Source organism: Equus przewalskii, chromosome 17 (genome assembly GCF_037783145.1).
Source record: "Equus przewalskii isolate Varuska chromosome 17, EquPr2, whole genome shotgun sequence".
NCBI lineage: Eukaryota > Metazoa > Chordata > Mammalia > Perissodactyla > Equidae > Equus > Equus przewalskii.
Window position 1 is genome coordinate 79496441 of NC_091847.1, and position 19458 is coordinate 79515898.

General features: G+C 44.4%; 1 protein-coding gene across 6 annotated transcripts in view; it reads right to left on the reverse strand.

The window, feature by feature from the left end:
* Nucleotides 1-770: 770 nt before the first annotated feature.
* The window catches only part of INO80D (INO80 complex subunit D), a 70694-nt gene continuing 52006 nt past the window's right edge, over nucleotides 771-19458 (reverse strand). For all 6 annotated transcript variants that reach the window (XM_070580874.1, XM_070580871.1, XM_070580872.1 and 3 more), the window contains 3 exons: nucleotides 14653-14870; nucleotides 13028-13185; nucleotides 771-11917 (listed from right to left, as the gene is read on the reverse strand). In XM_070580874.1, the coding sequence (XP_070436975.1) occupies nucleotides 10755-11917; nucleotides 13028-13185; nucleotides 14653-14870 (1539 nt within the window). In that variant the 3' untranslated portion in view covers nucleotides 771-10754. The remainder of the gene's footprint in view (nucleotides 11918-13027; nucleotides 13186-14652; nucleotides 14871-19458) is intronic.

A 19458-nucleotide genomic window follows, 5' to 3' on the forward strand; every position in this document is an offset into this window, starting at 1 on the left:
TGGATACCACATTCAAGTCACCTTGGATAGCATTTAATTGATCCACAGCTACTACAAATATTAATCATGGTTAGTCTAACCAGAAGGAACCATGAACATATCTCTCTAGAGTTCTTGATAAAATATAAGATATAAAAGAAATGTTTACTAGATTAAGTAACAATACCTACCCTGGATTATCAGCTTCCATCAGTATCCAGGCAAAGGAAATTACTCTGAAAACAAAGCTACTTCACAGCAAGATTTATTATTATTAATACATCCAAAAGAAAGAAAGAAAAATCATTTTGTCACACTATATACAGATAATACATACAGTGTTTTATACACATATTACATCAGTTTTTACACAAGAAAAATATACATAAAAATGTAAACTTTTGTATACAAAAACCCTTAAACAAATTAAACAAGGACCAGATAACAAAAGGAGACCAATCCATTATTATTTCATCAAATTTTTAAAACAGTAATACAGTACATTCATTGAGATATATATGGAAAACGTGAGCCATCTCTTCTTGTTTAAAGGGAAATTACAAACCAAAAGCCCATCTTCAAACACAGTCTCCCCAGCAACCACACCCAACGCCCCGGTGCCTTTCGTCAGGACGGGGGCTCTGCCCGCAGCCTGCCCGTCTCACCTTCTCCTAGTCTGTGCAGAAATGAGTGGCTCCGGGTTCTTGTGCATATAACTGAGCTCCCAGCCGCTACCCACACAGATGCAGAGCAGATTCTCAGTTTGTAAGTTCCCTTTAAGCAGTTGTTTGTTTGGTTTTTTTTTTAGATATTTTTAATGTATGGCCTGTTAAACGTGTGTGCCAAGGTGAAGGAGCGCACTGAAAAAGGAGGGCTTTGAGAATGCTAGTCCTTGCTACGGTGCAGTTACTTTGTTACAAGAGATTTTAAAACTGTGCGACCTGCCTGTCACTCACTGGTTTCAGATAAGCTACCTGCCTCTGATTTCCCACTGCAACTTGATTTCAACTCTGCCTCAGTCCACTAGTTAGTACCATGCAACCGCCAAGGGGCTCCTGTCAAAGGCTGCTTCTGATATCAGGTTCCGCAAAGCTGCTGTGTGAAATCGCTCCAACCCCAACCTCTCTATTTCAGTTCTCAGGGGTACTCTTACTCCCCTGTTTCTTGTAAGGGCTTACAAGTTAGGATTGTCCATCTACCTTCTCTCTCTGTAAAGTCTTGAAATGTAATCTGCTGCCAAGTCGTCAAAATAAGATACCTAAGTTTTTTCTTAATATTCTTTCATTCAGTGTACCAAATTGGTATACTAATGAAAATACCTGAAGCTGTGAGAATAAGAATTAAATCTAGGTCAAGTGTATGCGGACTTGGAGTTCTTTTTTAAAAAAAAAAAAACATCTGGGAAGACCCTTAACTAAATAAATGCGAAACATACTTAGGACAGAAATAAATGCAAAACATACTCAGGACAGCTTCACGAGAGCGGCCCTCTCAAAGCTGGATCCTGAACAAGGTGGAACAACGAGGCAATTTATTTCCCTGCAGCTAGAGAGCAGTTAACTTCCTCCAGGCAAAATGACATCCATGATCATTGTTTATTAGCGAGAGGAAGAGGCAAACTGACGAATGAAGTCGATCCAGGAGAAGGAGGGTGACATGCACTAAGGGAAATGTTAGGATTGCTCCGTAACTGAAATAAACAGGCCAGGTGGAGGAACAGCTTCATTTCAGAGAGGAAAATGCACAGGGTCCCACATGTGAGCCTCCAGCTCTCTCCTACTCTCACGGGACAGATGGCGTTTTTAAAATGACAGTCTCCCTTTTAGTTAAGAAAACATAACAGTAAAAGGAAAAGGAAGATAAATAAATAACGTGTGGATGTCTTTAGATGAGACTTTTCAATGTTCTTTAAATAATTTTTGATAATGTATTTTAAATCATTACATACGACTGCCATTGCAGTGACAATATTCCAGTAGGGGCAGCATTTTGCTAAATGTAAAAGATTGCCATTTAAAACTCATACATATACATGTGTATATACAGTATATCAACACTATTTATATACATATATATTTAGAGAGCAACGATTCATTGCCTTGAGTATCTATATATTCACTCTCACAATATATACCAGAGACATACTGTGTGAGTATATTCCAGAGTGTGTGCACACATGCTCCCACATGTATGTAGACACTTCAGTCTGTGTGTGCATAAGAGCTTTAAAGGCACAATATATAGGGATGCGAGTCTTCTAGAGAGCTGCAGCAAAGTTAGAACAACGTCACAAATGTGAGAAAAGGCAAAAGATATAGCAGAATTCATGACACAAGAATTGATTACAGCAGTTCCATCATGAGTAAAATGAGCTATAGAATTCAAGAGGCTTCCACATGACTTCGTATGCTTGCATTTAAATGAAAATGGTAAATCCATGATTAAACTACAAAGTAAACCAAATTATTAAATGGCAAATGAATGACAATAGATGAGAAAATAAAGTTAATTAACACTAATATCAATCGTAAAGTCATAATTATGTTCTTGTTTACTTTAAGTAAAATATCCCAAAATCACCTAGGTAAAACTTTCAAAGTGATTTTGTTTGAATGTTGGTTGTTTATTTTTGAGACAGAGGTGAATGCCCAATTCTCAAAATTACTACAGAAAATATTACCAAAACTTACATCTTCTGGGAAATTTCCGAGATAAAGATCTTTAAAAGAAACTGAGAAGTTAATGAAATATGCTTAAGCCAAATGCTTCTGGCTAGAAAGGATGTAAAACAGGGAAAACACAGTGAAGTGTGATGTTCAGATGATGAGAGGTTGACTTAGAAGGTGGTGAAGGTCAAGAACAGAGGGCTTGGCAAGAAGAGTTCCAACAGGAATTCACTTCCATAATAAACCTACAACCAAAGGACTTCCATCTCAGTATGCCCTGATGTACTCCAGACTGTCACCTCCTCTTGCTTACAGAATAATCCAGAATTTTCCATAGATGTATAATCTTGCTTAATAAAGGCTGCTTATCTATTGTACACACACACATTTTTTATGGAAATATATGTATATAGCTTTATCTATACACACACATATACATACGTGTATATATAGATTTATACAAATGTATAAATAAACATAATACTTCTCAATCTTTCCATTGACAAGGCAAGTTCACATTCAGCAAAGTGCCACCACATTCCATATACACATCTCTGTACAGATATACACAAAAAGGTCTACTTTCGCCCTTCAATCAGGGGGAATTTATTCTAGCAAATCCCATTAACCAGTAACCGAAGGGAGAAATGGCACCAATACAAGCTCCCTTCTTTCATTTGCATGCATATGTACAAGAAATATGTAGATTTTTTTATAATCCATAAAGCAAGAATGAATGAAACTGGGAGATGCTGCAAAAATACAACTGTAAAAGAACAACAACATACGAAGCTTTCCTAGGTCCTGACTGTATCTAGGATGAACGAGGCTGCAGAGATAGCTACAAATTCAGGTGTGCTATCAGAAGCTTTCCTAGGTCCTGACTGTATCTAGGATAAACGAGGCTGCAGAGATAGCTACAAATTCAGGTGTGTTATCAGAAGTTGTTTTGACGTGTTTCAAAGTACATGATTTTTTTATGTTAAAAATAAATGTGACTGGAGCATTTAATAACAACTCTAGCTTTGGCTATTTCAGACCACCAGATACTTCAGTAACGAATGTATAGCAAAATGACAAAATTCAAAGTATAGGAATGTTTTTTTAAAAATTCCATACGAATCAGGTAAAAGCCAAGGGCAGCATAATTTTTCCTATAACCAAAACATGGTGGGGGGGGGGGGGGTAAGGGGCCATGCTAACTTCATAAATAATAGCACAACTGAGTAATTTTTAAAAAATTATTGGAAATAACTGAAATCATCCCAGCTTTGAAATACGCATGGTGAAATGATCCCACCGACTCTTTGTCCAAAAATGGCGTTCTTTATAAAAGGTCTATCCTTTTCTTAACTTCACCAAGAAAAGATGATCAACAATATTTTCTAACTCAGAAAATGAAAAAATCTATTATTAACATTAAAAAAAGGTTCAAATGATCTCTGGTCCCATCACCCCAACAGATAAACACAGCTCACGTCTGAGTCTGTCTCTCCCTCATTTTTATGCTCAAAGGCGAGAGGCTGGTCTTAGAACCTGCTGTTTTTCATGCCACTTTAAAAACACAGCATAATATAAGTTAACCACAAGGTTAAAAGAAAATCACATGATATCAGAACTAGCCTTTTAACATATGATAACATAATGAAAAATTTGGTGTATTTATACAACAGAGACAATGAGAAAATAACTCCAATACCCTCAACTAAATAACTTGTATTTCTACAACACATTCTGTTACCTCTCTCTCTTTACCTAAGCACACATTCATCTCTCACACACGTGCCCCAATGTCTATTTTTGCATGTGTGTAACAAGACAGACATATACATGCACACCAGCAATTTAATTCTATTTGTAAGTCACAGTGGGAATTCCTTAGTGAAGAGGGATTAAGTTCCTGAATAAGACACTGAGAACATCTAGATTTATTATTTTCTCTATTTTACTTCCCAACCTACAGGATAAACTGTAAATTAAAGGATAAATTCATAGGAAACAAAAGAGGTCTTACAGACTCAGTTTACCAATTCCAGCTGCAGTAGTCGGGAGCTCACTTGATCTATGCATTTCTATTTACCCTGTAACTAGGCTTCTCGCCGTCCTAAGTGGAAACCACAGATCACTGACTAAAGAAACTGATTCTCAACAGTCCTACGAGAAGCAATAAATGGTCTAAAGGTGTCCTACGTTTCCAGGCCCAGGATGTCCTCTTTATTTCATGCACCTGCAAGGTAGCAAAGGACAGTTGTACACCTCGACACGGCCGGTCCAGTGTAAGAAGGTGCTCCGCTAGTTTGTTTTGCCAAAAAAAAAAAAAAAAAAAAAGCTCATATATAATTTTTTAGCTATTAAACACATAGGCAACATAATTCATTACACTCAATACAGCTTTAGTATAAAACTTATAATTTATGAGGTGATGTTAATAGCATAAATTAATATACCTTTTCTCTTAAAATCTACAATAAGTATTCTGAAAGCTCACTGGGGAAGGAGATTTTTAAATAAAAGTTTTAAAGCTGTGCGTGACGGGACGGGTTCTGTACGCTGAAGCTGAGATGAGAGCCTGAAGGAGAAAGGAAGAGTCCTATGCAAGACACCGCGGGCGACGAAACCAAGTGTTTTCTCTTTCTTGCGCTCTCTTCAATGAGTCACCTTTAGTTTCTTTTAAAACTATCTTCTTATTTTAAAAACTGCCCTAATTTCCACAAGGAATCCCTGAGACATACTCAACACTATACAGTGGAAAGAACTGGTACTGTCGGGAGGAACGGCTCCGACCCTTCCGCGCAGACGCAGACACGTCACAAGCACCAACCCCTCATCACTGCCACACTCGTCCGCTGGAGCCAACCATCCCTGAACGGGTGGAGGGTGGAGTCACGTCAGGGCAAATGAGACTATCCCCCAAGTCAGAGCACTGGTGTGGCCTTTAGCAGCACGGGGCTCCGCACTGCATGTTGAAAGTTTTTCCAAGGGGAACTTTGGGTGTGTACAGATAGAGCTCACTTCAGTGGTCCCCAGCTCAAAAAAAGAAACAGAAACAAAGAAACAAGTGAAAGGAGAGGATTCTATTACTCTTAGGCCAGGACCAGTACTGGTTGTGCGTGCGCGTGCGCACACTTTGGTACTGGGGTGGGCTGAGGGACAGAGGGGGAGGCTGTGCTGCCCCACACAGCCTGCTAAGAGTCGAACAGGTTTCCTCCTACAAGATTGCTTCTCAGACCAAACCTGATGTCACCAAAACCTCTGCCACTCCAAGCAGCCACACAAGCCCAAGCTTCGGGAACCCAGGGCAAAGACAGTCCCACCACCTTTGCTCTCTGAAGGGCCACATCTCCTTCCATCTGTTCTGTGTCACAGTGCTGACAGAGGACAGCTGGAGCGGGCAGAGTCTTTGCTATTGAGAAATTAGGCTAAGTCTGACCCACAATTTTCAAATTAATGACACCGGTCATTAGGAGACATGATAATTCATTTAGGGTTTATGTTTTCTTTCCTAACTCACTGGTCAAGGGAATACGCTTAACAGATATCCAAATATGTTCTTCACTGTATTTTATTACAAATCTTTTGAAAGACAGCATTTACAATGTTACTTTAATCCACTAAACATGGATTTTGTTCTCTCCAGAATATGATATTGGAAAGCTTATAAAGTCCAAGATATTAAGAAGTCATTAAATTGTTTTACCATTCTATAGAATGCCAGTGAAGATTTAATGATTTTCAGTGTATTGAGAGAAAGGAAAAAAAATCTATGTTCTGTCATATATATATTCCCACCCCTTACCTCCACCCCTAGTAAATATATTTGCTGGGAAAAAGTCCTTGGAACAATGTAGGTGTTGGTGATGAAAGAGACACAAATGAAGATTATTCAGTATGACTATTTTTCTTTCAAAGAATCCTTTAAATTGCCTCAATAAACTGCAGAGTTCTGTTGACTATTTAGAAGACCATCATATTCTTCTATATATACCAGATTAAAAATAGAATTTAAAAGAAGGCTAAAAAGAAGAAGGATGAAGAAACTAGATGCCTAAAACATTTTAAATGAATTTCAAACCTACTAAAGAATTAGTTTAGTGTTATTAATATCTGAATCTTTTTGCAACGCCAATTCACAACAACCTTTCGAACCTACTTGGAGAAAAGGCAGCTGCCCCACACAAACCTTGCTGATGCAGCCACCAACCCTCACCACCCCTGTGATGCGGGGGCACAGAAGGACTGCAGGCAGGGACCAAGGAACTGACAGTATGGGAGGGACACACATATGCTCAGATTCTAGCGCCAGCTGGTAAAAGTGAATGGTACAGGTCAACAGAAATACAAATTCTTTCACATAAGAAGAATACTATAGAGAGAGTGCACCCGTGTGTACCACGGACATCATTTCCTTCCAAATCAAACAACTGTCTTTGCTTCTGTGGATTGTGATCACAGACTGAGAATGAGCTCTGATAAGGAAAGCTTTAGTGTTAGCCACAGAAAATGATTCTTAACTTGCAGTTGAGAGATTGGGCTTATTTAAGAAATAGATCTTATAAATAATTATTTGGCAAAGATAAAGTATTAGCTTTCTTTAGCCTTAAGCCACTGAAGACATTAACGATAATTTTAAGGAAAAGAAAAAAATTCCATTTTCCAACCATATCTCCCTATCTACTATTTGCTTCTCATTAAATTAAAACTCTCTTCATGGAGTGCCACTAGACACAGCACACTGCCTGCCAGCATGAAACTGCTCAGGAAGTCACTGAGAAAGCAGTTCTAGCTCACATAGCAGGTTCCTAGAGAAGGTAATCCTTTGCCCTAAAAGCTACGGGAAGATAACCAGAGAATTTTCCCATTGCATAGTCTGCCACTTGGTGGGTTAAGTGTAATTGCTATTTATTATCGTGAATTGTTTACTAGCTACATAACCGACCCAGATGTGCAAATTGCTAAGCCATTTTTACAGAGGAAAAAACAACGTCTTAAGTAATTTAATTAAAATGATATTAATAATTGTGTAGAGAGAGAAAAGGAGAGAAAACACATCTTTCCTTGGGACGCTACAGATCACACTAGTGAACATCACACGTTAGGACAGAATTCAGATCCTCGGAGCACAGAATGTATCCGTTAATCGCAAGACCCTGTAAATTAAACCACATTAACATAATCCGACTGGCCTTTATAAATGGTCCCAGAGAGCTGCAGAAACAGTGAACCTTCTTTGCCATGATTTCTCATGAGTTAAATACTAGAATAAAAGCTGGTTTTCACCTAATTAGGACCTTATATAAAATTCATTTTTGATTCTGCTATTGCCTTATTATATCATAAGTGCTATTTTAAAAGATGCTAATTTTCATATTTCTGGAATAAAAGACATTTCATTTCTTTCTTTACATATTAATAGCAAACCTACCAGTAATAGACTAGAATTGCTCCATTAGCTAAAAGAAAAACATAACAGCTATTTCTGGGTTCACAGATGTTCTTTTCTCTTCCAAAAGGGGACTCACAAGGAACAGCAAGAGCCAAGCAAACTGTAAGCTCGGACATCCGTTTTGCAGGGGATGAAATGAGAGGGCAAATGAGTCTTCTGCTAACCCTCAAACCTACGCTGGTGCTGTCTAAGGCACCCTTTCTCCAGCTGTCCTCGTGGGCGTCTAAACAGAAAGGAATTTACTCAAAGTTTTTGGTGTGAAGCTGTAACTGGCAACATTCCTGATCATTTCATGCCTCCTTACTAGAAAGCAGAAAAGGGCTTTTCAATGCACATAAAACAGAAAATTGCAAACAATGAAATGTGCAACTTACTGCAGACTCAGTTTTGATAACTGAAGAATTTTAAGCAGCTACCAAGAGGGACAAATAGCCAGAAAAGTTCCAATCGACTACCCATGACTTTCCCTTTGCTGTCAAAAAAGGGCAGACGAGAAAGCCAATGAACTGCTCTGCTACCACCTTCAATTAGTGCACAATGGAGACTAAATCGAATCGCTGTTATCTAGTGATGATTATAATGCGATGTGAAAAGAGTTTAGCAAACTAAATGACACTTTTGAGCAGAGGTAACTACTCATAATCATTTCATTACAGTACATTAAAATAAAAAAGCTTACTAACATAGGTTCACAGGTGAGAAATATTCAAATTACCTGTTCTCACCATTCAGAATAGAAATTTATGATGATACCAAATATAATTTTGCTTTGTGACATAATTTATAATTTAGAAATTTCTCAATCTGCAAAAGAGGCGAAGCTATTAAAAATAAATCTTCCAATCAATTATCATGATTAAAAAAACAACTAAATATATTACAAACATATTTTTGGCCCAGAAAAAGAAACTTCAATAAATACAAAATAGGGCATATAATGATTTCATACAGTCACGTGACATTTCCCCTCCATAATCAGGCACGTGGAATCTGCATAATGCCTGCTGATCACCATCATTCCTTTAAAAAGCAGAGAAAGAAAAGCTTTCAAAAGAAGGGGCTGGTTAGAGTTAGCACGGCATAAAGAGAGCACATACAGCAAAAGTAGGAAAATACATCCAAATCTTTACCTACTGAAGAGGAATTAAGATCAAATATTCCCTGACAAATGAATTATTATATCACATCATTAATAGATATGTTCTCTCTACTCATCTTTTAAAATATATATATGTAACTTAGACGACTCAGGTATAAATAGCCAATGGTATGTCGGGGACAGCGAAACTTCCCAGCAAAAGCAGAGGACAGATGCCTTTCAAATCTCGTCCCACCCTTCTGGGGGAGGCTGTGGGGGAAGGCAGGTAAAAGAAACCTCACATATCATTTCATAGTCACCAACTTACTAAACTACCCAAGATGATTTTTAAACCCTAAAATCCTGGTACTTCATAAAAATTTCCCAAAACTTAAACCTAAGTACTTAAATTATTTTAAAAGTACCAAAGGGTGGGTAAAATTTATATCTACTTTCCATATTCTGCTTTGAAAGAAACTTTAAAATGTGCATCCTTCAGATATCACACATCACTTCACAACTGGTACACTGATCCTACAAGCGTCTTCAACATTTTACAAATCTTACCAAAGAATCACTACTGTAAACATGAAAAATTCAAAAGCAAAAGATGGATCAAGGAGTTCACAGATCCCGTCTTTCCAAATCTATCTGATCTATCCTGCACTTCACATCAAAATATCTTCTCTAGTTACATCCTGTGAATGTATTCCATGAGAGGGATTTAGAAACAAACGCATGTCTAAAAGGCAACACGACCACCAGACCCCCAACCTCAGCAACCCTGCAGCCGCTTCAGACAAGCTCCTCACCGCACCCCAGGCACCGCCGTGCTCAGCTTCTCGTGCTCCGGGCCAACTCAGCAGAAGAGGTTTGCTATTCGCACAAAGAGACCACCACCCTCTCCATTCAGGAAACCCGTTAACTCAGTGGAGAGAATGACCGACTTCATTAGGGTTGTGAGATGTGGGAAAGGAGAAGTAAGAGCCTTACACCCATTAGAAAAAAATAACAATGGGACAGCTGCTTCCGACCCTGCAAACACACACGTGTGGGCGCGCGCACAGGCAGCCAGAAGACTAATCTTTTTCTCTTTGACTAAACATGACCACAGCTGGGAATGGATCCTGGCCTCCCGTGGTGTCAGCGCGTGCGGGCAGCCTGGCCGCCCCCGGCGCCGGCCGCGGTCTCTTACGCGGGGCTCGGAATGGGATCACTCTATCCAGGACCGCCCCTGTTAAGACCCGGGGACAGAACGGAAAGCAGTGATCTGGATGCTAGGAAATAGTAAAGGGCACTGGTAATCTGAGGTATCTTCCGCTTGTGGCACTCGCTGCTGACGGCGGTTCCGCGCAGTCACTGTGCGAGCCGCGGGGGCCCGGGGCGGGGCCTGCGGGAGGCGAGCACCGGCGCGGAGCGCTGCGAACACTGAAGCGAGGTCCGCCGCAGGCCACGGGGCGAGCTGGAAGGGGTCCCCTCGAGTCCCCGTCTGTGATTTTTAAAATCATCTTTAGGAAAAGGGGGCGGGGGATAAGGAGGAAACACATAGAAAACGCCAGGCTCCCCGGCCGCGGACACGCAGGCGCGCTCAGTTAGGGGACGGAAAGGGCGAGGCCGCGTTGTTGGTACTCGTCGCTGTGGCACCTGTGACTGTGAAGCCTGTGGGCGGGGCGATGGAGCTGTGGCTGGGCTGCAGGTCCTTGGGAATGCCACTGTGAGAACTCAGCTGGTGGCCGAAGGCTGCGCTGAACTGGGGGAGCTGCTGCTTGGGGGAGCTGGAGGCCACGAGCTCCGCGGACGGCCCCAGGCCACTGAAGCTGGTCTGCGGCAGCCCCGGGAGCACGCTGGAGCTGCTGGGGGTCGCGGTGGCGAAGGCAGGCTGGGTGGCCTCTGAGCTCGACGTGGTGGGCGGCGTGGACAGGGATGTGGAGAGAAGGTGGCCGTCTGCGCCCAGAAGGTTGCTGAACGGAGAGGAGTCTCCAAGGTTGACCGGGAGATTGCCCCAGTGAGTTCTGGGGTTTGCGACTCCTCCGAGTGGCACCTCGAGTGGGGCTGGGAGCAGGTGCTGCGCCATGATGGGCATCTCTGCTGGAAAGGTAGCTGCCATGTTATCAGCAGAGTAAGACGCCGTGTGGGGGGAGGTGATGTCGCTGTAGGGCGACGGCACGTGCTCGCTGTCGTAATGGCTTCCAGGGGGCGAGGAGTGTGAACGGTCACCGCTGTATTGCTGTCGTGAGGTGATCAGGTCATCTGCCTTGCTCAGCAGCTGGGCAGGATGTGGCCTCTGGGAGGCATGGCTGCCGTCATGGAGTCCAGGAAACTGTCCTGGGAAGGCTCTCTCCCCGAGGGCACTCTGGCTGATCAGAGTGGCAGAAGTAAGGCCGACGCTGGCTGGGGCGGAGAACTGCCCCTGGACCTGCCCTGCCAGGGGTGTAGGTGGGTTAGACAGGGAGGCCGAACGCAGCAGGCTCTCCTCCAGCTCGAGGCTGGAAAAGTTATCGTGGACCATGCGCCCGTTCAGCAGCTCCCCGAGGTCCGCGTTCACCTCTCGGCTCAAGGACGGAATGCCCGACGCTGCGGTGCCGGCGGAGAACACCCCTATTCCTCGGTCTGACAGCTCCTGCACCGGCACGCCGTCCGACGGGGTCAGCACCCCGATGTTGCTCAGGCACTCGAGGGAAGTCACAGCCTGCAAGGCCCGCTCCAGCTCCTCGGCCTCCTCGGTGGTCGGGAGGAGGTCCCCATTCTTTCCTGAGGAGACAAAGCCACCGAGGATCAGCAGATAGAGGCGTGCCCCTGCCCCACACCGCAGAAAGCACGTGTCGGATTATTTTTAACAACGTTCTCTTAGAGAGAGGCCTGCTGAAAAGAGAGTTCCCAGGGATGCGACTGGAAGGAGAAAGTGAAATGTCAATGTGCAGGACAGGTCTGACAGCCAAGCTGCCCCGAGCGTGCGTCACACCCGCGGTTGATTTACGGCTCTCTCAAAGCCCTTCTTGGCCAAGTGTTAAATTCTGAGGGATGCTAACGGTTACCAGTTCAAACTCACGCTGACTGCTCAACCACACGCTCCTCTTTACAGAAAGTGACACTAAAGTCCTCAGCCAGGAAACACCTCCTGGCAGGGCATGCGGAGACCAGGCTGCGCAGGAGTCCAGCTCGGCCGTGGCTGCCCCGGCTGGAGGCAGCTGCGGGAGACCAGCACGAGAACACCCAGGTGCGCTTTGGCGTAACACCACATGTGGCTCATTTTGTGGGAATCTGTCAAGATGCTTTTCATCACTTTGTAACGGTTCCCTCTCATTCTTCTCCCATTTCTAACTAATTTTCATAAAATGGAAGTCCATGAGCCTTCACTGATTTCACTTCAAATGTAAAAAACCTATTATTGGGACTTGATTAATCACCACAATACGACCCAGTTTTTAATGGTGAAAGGAACATCCTAGGAGGCCACACATCTCCCCTGAGCGCTCCAGAGAACTGGGGGGACGAGGGAAACCATCGTGGGAAAGTGCATCTCACCTGAAGAACAGGGTGGATCGCAACCAGGAAAAGGTCAAGGCTTCCAGAAACTCAAGGTTCAAATGCCTTTGTTCAAAACTAAGGTAAAATGCTCATGTGGAAGGAAGACGTGACAAACCTAGCTGCCAGACCATGGACCCCCTGGGCCTCTACTGTGGTTCACAAATCGCCCACGCTTCCCTCTGAAAGGGGGGTCCAGAGGGTCAGACTTTCTACCCACAGTGGAAGACGTCACATGCAAGCACGAACACTTCAAACACATCGCAAAGAAACTATTTCCCTCTTTAAAAGCTCATTTTAAAACCTAGTTTCCTTGCGTCAAAATGCTGACCATACCTTCAAAAAAATCAAAGTCTTGTAAGTCATCAGGCAGCCGTGGCAGGACGTCTGAAAAGTCCTCCTGGTTCAACTCCAAGTCATGTGGAATGTCAGTGATCTCGTTGGCAATGTCATCCGGCAACTCATCAGCACTCAGCTCCGGTGTGGACGGGCTCCTGGGAGAGAGGACATGGTCGGCCCCACCACCCTGCTCTCACCTCCACACAACGTCCAACACACGACGGTCACCCTGCTCTCACCTCCACACAACATCCAACACAACGGTCACCCTGCTCTCACCTCCACACAACGTCCAACACACGACGGTCACCCTGCTCTCACCTCCACACAATGTCCAACACAACGGTCACCCTGCTCTCACCTCCACACAACGTCCAACACACAATGGTCACCCTGCTCTCACCTCCACACAACGTCCAACACACGATGGTCACTCTGCTCTCACCCCCACACAACGTCCAACACACGATGGTCACCCTGCTCTCACCTCCACACAACACCCAACACACGACGGTCACTCTGCTCTCACCCCCACACAACGTCCAACACACGACGGTCACCCTGCTCTCACCTCCACACAACATCCAACACAACGGCCACCCTGCTCTCACCTCCACACAACGTCCAACACACGACGGTCACCCTGCTCTCACCTCCACACAATGTCCAACACAACGGTCACCCTGCTCTCACCTCCACACAACGTCCAACACACAATGGTCACCCTGCTCTCACCTCCACACAACGTCCAACACACGATGGTCACTCTGCTCTCACCCCCACACAACGTCCAACACACGATGGTCACCCTGCTCTCACCTCCACACAACACCCAACACACGACGGTCACTCTGCTCTCACCCCCACACAACGTCCAACACACGATGGTCACCCTGCTCTCACCTCCACACAACATTCAACACACAATGGTCACTCTGCTCTCACCTCCACACCAACATTCCCAAGACACGATTGTGACTCTCCTCTTACCTCCACACCAACATCACCAATACCTATTTGTCAAACTCAAAAATGGGAAATACCAACTCCAAATGTCTCTTTCCCCACTTTCACAGAAGGAAATTTGAAAGCAGAAAGACAGACCTCAGAGTACGCAGTCACACGTTTCTGCAAACTCTACCCATGTATGAAGAGAAGACAACCATTTCAAGACAATACTCTTACTTTGAATTAGTAGAATGAACTACAATTTGGTGTATCAAGTGTGTCTTAATACTTTTTAGAATTTCCAATCTGGCCAAATAATAATCTAAAAAGATGAAATAAACAGATAAAACAAATATTTAGCGAAACAGAAGCCTCATTTATCTGGTCAAAATACCTACCCCTGCCAAAATTAAACTGCATCGGATTTCTGATGGAACATACGTGAAGTTCCTGTTTCTTATATGAAATTCTCAATTTCAGCATCTGCTCCATTATAAGCAAAAGCTTTATTTCATATCTAACCCAGACACCTGATAAAAGCTACAGAAATCTACCAAGTCTAGGCTGACACACCAAACGGCTCCTGTGGGCTCGTTCTGGCCCCAGGAAAATACACAAAGCTCGATGCCCTGAGCACAGCCAGACGCGGCAATGACCGTAAGCACACCACTGACCGGATCTGCGCGGCCGCCACTGGCAGTGAGACGCTGGCGGGCATGCTGAGGTTCCCCTGGGGCACCGCGGGGGGGATGGGCTTCTGGGGTCGACGGGGTCCACGCCTTCTCTTCTTCTTGTGTTTTTTGGTAAGTGCAGGAGGCTTGGTTTTTTTCCTGGGTTTCCTCTGCTGCTGGTGCTGAACTTTACGGGAGCTGTCTCCTCTCAGGAAATTATCCTGTGGAATGAACAGACGGGTATTTTAAAGCTGAGATCAGCTATCTAAAAAAACACTTATATCTCTAAATATTTTATATAAAGCCTAAAACATACTATATGCCTAAAACTACGTATAACAATAATTACAGGAATAACAAATTCATTTTTTATTTAATTCAAATCAACTCAATACATACATATAGTTCACCCCACATGTAAAGACGCTGTGATAGGCGCTGTAGTATAACAAAATGAATAAAATTTAATTTGCACTCTCAACGGACTGACTCTCCCATGGGGAAAACACGAACACAAGGATACATCAATAAGTACGGAGAAAACCCCAATGATAGCATAAACACCTTCTATGGGTGCACAAGACGAAAATCAGTGATTTTTAGTTTGGGGGATTAAAGGACAAGTAGGACTTTAACTCCTGGGGTCGGGGGAAGGTGGCTCTAGGCTAATGGAAACAAGACAGAAAGAAGAACAAGTCGCCGGGTGTGACAGGTGCACGGGCTGTAATGGAGGGCGAGACGGAGGAGTCGGCAGGAAGAAGCCGGGACCGGGTCCCGCGTGACTGAACACCCTAGTGAGCATTCTGACCTTCTGACTTCTGGCTATGGGGAATGATTCATGATGAGCAGAGTAACATGACTTGACAAATGTTTCACAAGGGACAGACAGAAGAGGAGCTGGGTGGAGGCAACAGTTCCAATCAGAGGGCTCCTCCACGGCCGATCCAGGAGAAATGGTGGGAGCGAAGTGAGCGGGCCAGTCAAGAGGATCCTCAAGATCAGACAGCTCTTTGGACGTGGCATGGATGAAGGGAATATGACTCTCAAATGTCTCTAGGGTTCCTGGTTTGGGCGATTAGGAGATGATGACACCATTAGTTGGGACAGAGAACACAGCAGAATAAACAGATTCAGAAGAAAAGCTAAAAAATGCAGTTTGGCTCACACACAGTCTGAGGTATGCAGATGTCCAGGGAGGTGGGAGAAAACTATCTGGTGCTCAGGAGTAAAGAAAGGGACGGAGCTGTGCCCTTGGAAATCATGACACAGCGTAAGGCCTTCTAGTAATTTCCCTGGGCCAGGGAGACAAGGTGAAGACAGAGGACTATGGGGACACAGCTTTATAAAACGGCTCCAGTGAGGGGCAGGCAGAGGAGATACCAGCGAAGAAGAAGGAGAGGTGGACCGTTAACTAGCTGTCTTCAGCTGGTACCCTTAAACCTGCATACCGCATTGCCTCAATTCCAAGACGCACAGTTTACTACCTCCGCAATTGGGGGGCATTTTACAATAATGGCACCCTGTAACTGTGGTGGGCCAGGTGACGGTCATTATAGCTGGCACTGCCTGCACACGCTCAAGGCTGGTCACGGCTCTTTGTACTGCCATCGTTTGAATTAAGGCGCGTGCACTGTTGGTTTTGCATGTAGAGGAAAAACTGCCGTGTATGCAGAAAGGCACAACGAACTGCAGGGCATAAAACTGCTATTAGCAAAGCAAACACTCATTATTGAAGAACTGACCACAATTTTTTTTTTTTTTTGCAAAGCAACAACCAAATGAGAAAGGACAATAACCACAAAGTAGACAAAGCTGTGTTAGTTAACGTACGTAGAAAACATGGCCTTTCACACGTCAAGTAACATAGCTGAAAAGAGGGGCGATATATAAGATAAAAATCTATGTCTAAGTCTGTCTAAGGAAGTATTTTGATAAGTATAAAACAAAAATTGTAAGTGACAAGAAATGCACTATGCAGCTTTTCTTTCTTGGTGGTACACAAAACAAGAGTGGTTTTTACAAATGATGTCACCTTTGACCTGATGAATTCAGTAATAACTCTTATAACTAAAAACATAAAAAGAATGTAGACAATAGTATCTGAAGACTAATGACTATCACTAGCATTAAACAAACTCAAAACAAGAAAGCATAAAATTAAAGCATAAATTCAGGAAATCTAAAAGAAGTTTAATTCCAGCCAAATACTTGAATCCGAACACAACCACAGACTCAAGCCACAAATGCACAAATTTTTAAACAACAACAGAAGAGGATGCTGCTTCCCAGCCTCTCCAGCTCTTTTTGGGCTCAACACTCAAGGTCTACTTTTATCATGTCCACTATTTAATTCACCAAATACTGACCGGGCAACGACACCCCACCAGAGTGCTGGCGCCCATGCCAGGTCATCCCTCTAGGACGGGGGGATCTCAGGCAGGAGGAGTGAGAGAGCTCCAGCCCAAGACACCAAGTCCCACTTGGAAGACTCCCAGTGCCACCCATCTGGTTCCAGGCTTGTGTCTAATTCTCCTAAGCTTACGCCTCACACCTGGCAGATACTGGGAAAGCGCCAGGTACTCACAGGACGCCTGCGATGGAGGCCCCGCCTTGCTCAGGTCCCTGGGGAGCTCCTCCAGAGGGTGAGAGCCCTGTGCCCTGGAGGCTATCCCAACGCAACTGCTCGGCCACTGACACCACTGACAAGCACTTTTCAGCCCAGCCTTCTCACTGTCTCACCCGCGTCCATGTCGGGACGCTGCACACGCTGACTTCCTGTCTGCTGTCTCATCCCTGCTGAGCTCCAGGCTCTGTCTCGCACCTGGGCTTCCTGCAGCAGAAGCTTGCTCCACCGCTGCCCGTCCTAAGCAGTGGCCGCGTCTGGTTCCGAACCTCCACCCCTCCCAGCCACGGATCACTCAACAATTCCTGACTGAGCATCTCTGTTCTAAGCACTGGGGAGACAGCAGTGAACCAAAATGTGCTGCCTCTGAGAAGCTGACGTTCCAGGAGACGGATACAGACGACAAACTAACTCATCAGTGATGGAAGTTCAGGCAGATACAAGCGTCAGGGGAAATAAGGGAGACTCTGAGGACAGAAAGTGACACCGGACAGGGGAGGTGGGGGACTTCTTTAAGGAAGTGACATCTGATCAGAAACCTGAATGAACTGAAGGCCTGAGGCAGGTGGAAATCTGGGGAAAAAACATTCTAGGAAAAGAGAAAAGCAAGGGCGAAGCCCCCGAGGGTGGGAGCATCCTCCCAGTGTGCCAGGACAGCCAGAAGCCCGTGCTGCTGGGCCTCCAGAGGGGAGGGGCCGAGACGCGAGGCTGCAGGGCTGCCAGGGCCTGATGAGGAAGCACCTCGCAGGCCGTGGGAACGACTCTGGACTTGGTCCTAGACGTGACAGAAAGCCGCTGGAAGGCTCTGATCAGATGTGTACTCTAGAAGGCCTGCTCTAAAGGCGACATACTGGACAATCCATTTATAAGACACTCTGCAACATGCAAAAGTACAGGCACAGACACAGATCAGTGGAGACAGAAGACAGGGTTGATATAAAGGGGTGGCACAGAGAGTTCTGGGGGTCATGGAGCCGTCCCACCTCCCGATCGTGGTGGCGGTACACGCTCACGCACGGTCAAAACTCACAGAACTGTCTGCCAAAAGAGCCCATTACATAAGTTCGGAGGAAGAGGGCCACACGGCCCACTCTGGCCGCCACGTGAACAACAGATCTGGGGTGGGAGGCCTGGCAAGGAGCAGGGAGACCAATGAGGAGACGATGACAACAATCCAGCAAAGACACGGCAGCCAAGGCCAGGATGGAAGCAAGAAAGTCATGGAAATGGGTCTGGATTCAAGATGCACATGGAACGTGGAACCAAGACATCTGCAGGGTCTCGTCGCCCAGTGTCAGTCTCTCCCAGGGACTGACGAGGGACAAGCGTCTGCTGTCCTCTTACGTCATTTTTAACTTAAAACAAAAATAGCTCAAACTGCTTGCAGAGAGAAAACCATTTTCAAAATTTGGTATCTTAAATATCTTTTACAAACCGGACTAATATTACTTTATATTATCTTTTTATTTTGTACTCTCATATAAAATACATATTTTATGACTAATCTTATTATACTAATTCAACCTTATGTTTGTCTAGCTGAATTTGTCTAAGTAGGAATATTTATTTAATCAGCTGAAGAGAATAAACTGCTTTTAATTCTTTAAAAGCATTCACATACTAATTGTTGTTATACCATCAAAGCCTCACTCCTTCAATCAGGAAAGCAGAGCCTGCAGTACAGCCTCCCTAGTTAGCAGTATTTTCCTTGTCTTCTTAGAAGTGTGCTGGAATGCTGTAACTTTAAAACCACAATATACAACCGGGATCATCTACTGCCGTGGTGCGAAGCGCCCATATTAACAAGGGTCTGTGAAATCATCCGTGAAGGGCTGCAGAAGTGGTCGAAAGACACACAGAAATCACTCCTTAACCATGACAAAACCTGAATAAACTAACAAAAATGTCTGTATTTTAAATGTTTTTATTAAATTAAAATGGGAAAGTAAATAACTACTCAACATTTGTATATGTAGTTTACCATACAAATTTTCAAAATATGTCTATAAAAGAAATTGAAAAACAAAAGAGGTTCTTGGGAGTGAAGAGGCCAGGGACCTAAACGCCTGGACCCCGAGGTCCAGAGAGGATGCAGCACTGGTCCTTTGCACGTTTAGCTAGCGGCAAGGCCAGGGTCCCAACCTTGGACTAAGTCCTGGTCCAAGGGCCACTCGGCTCGCTGATGA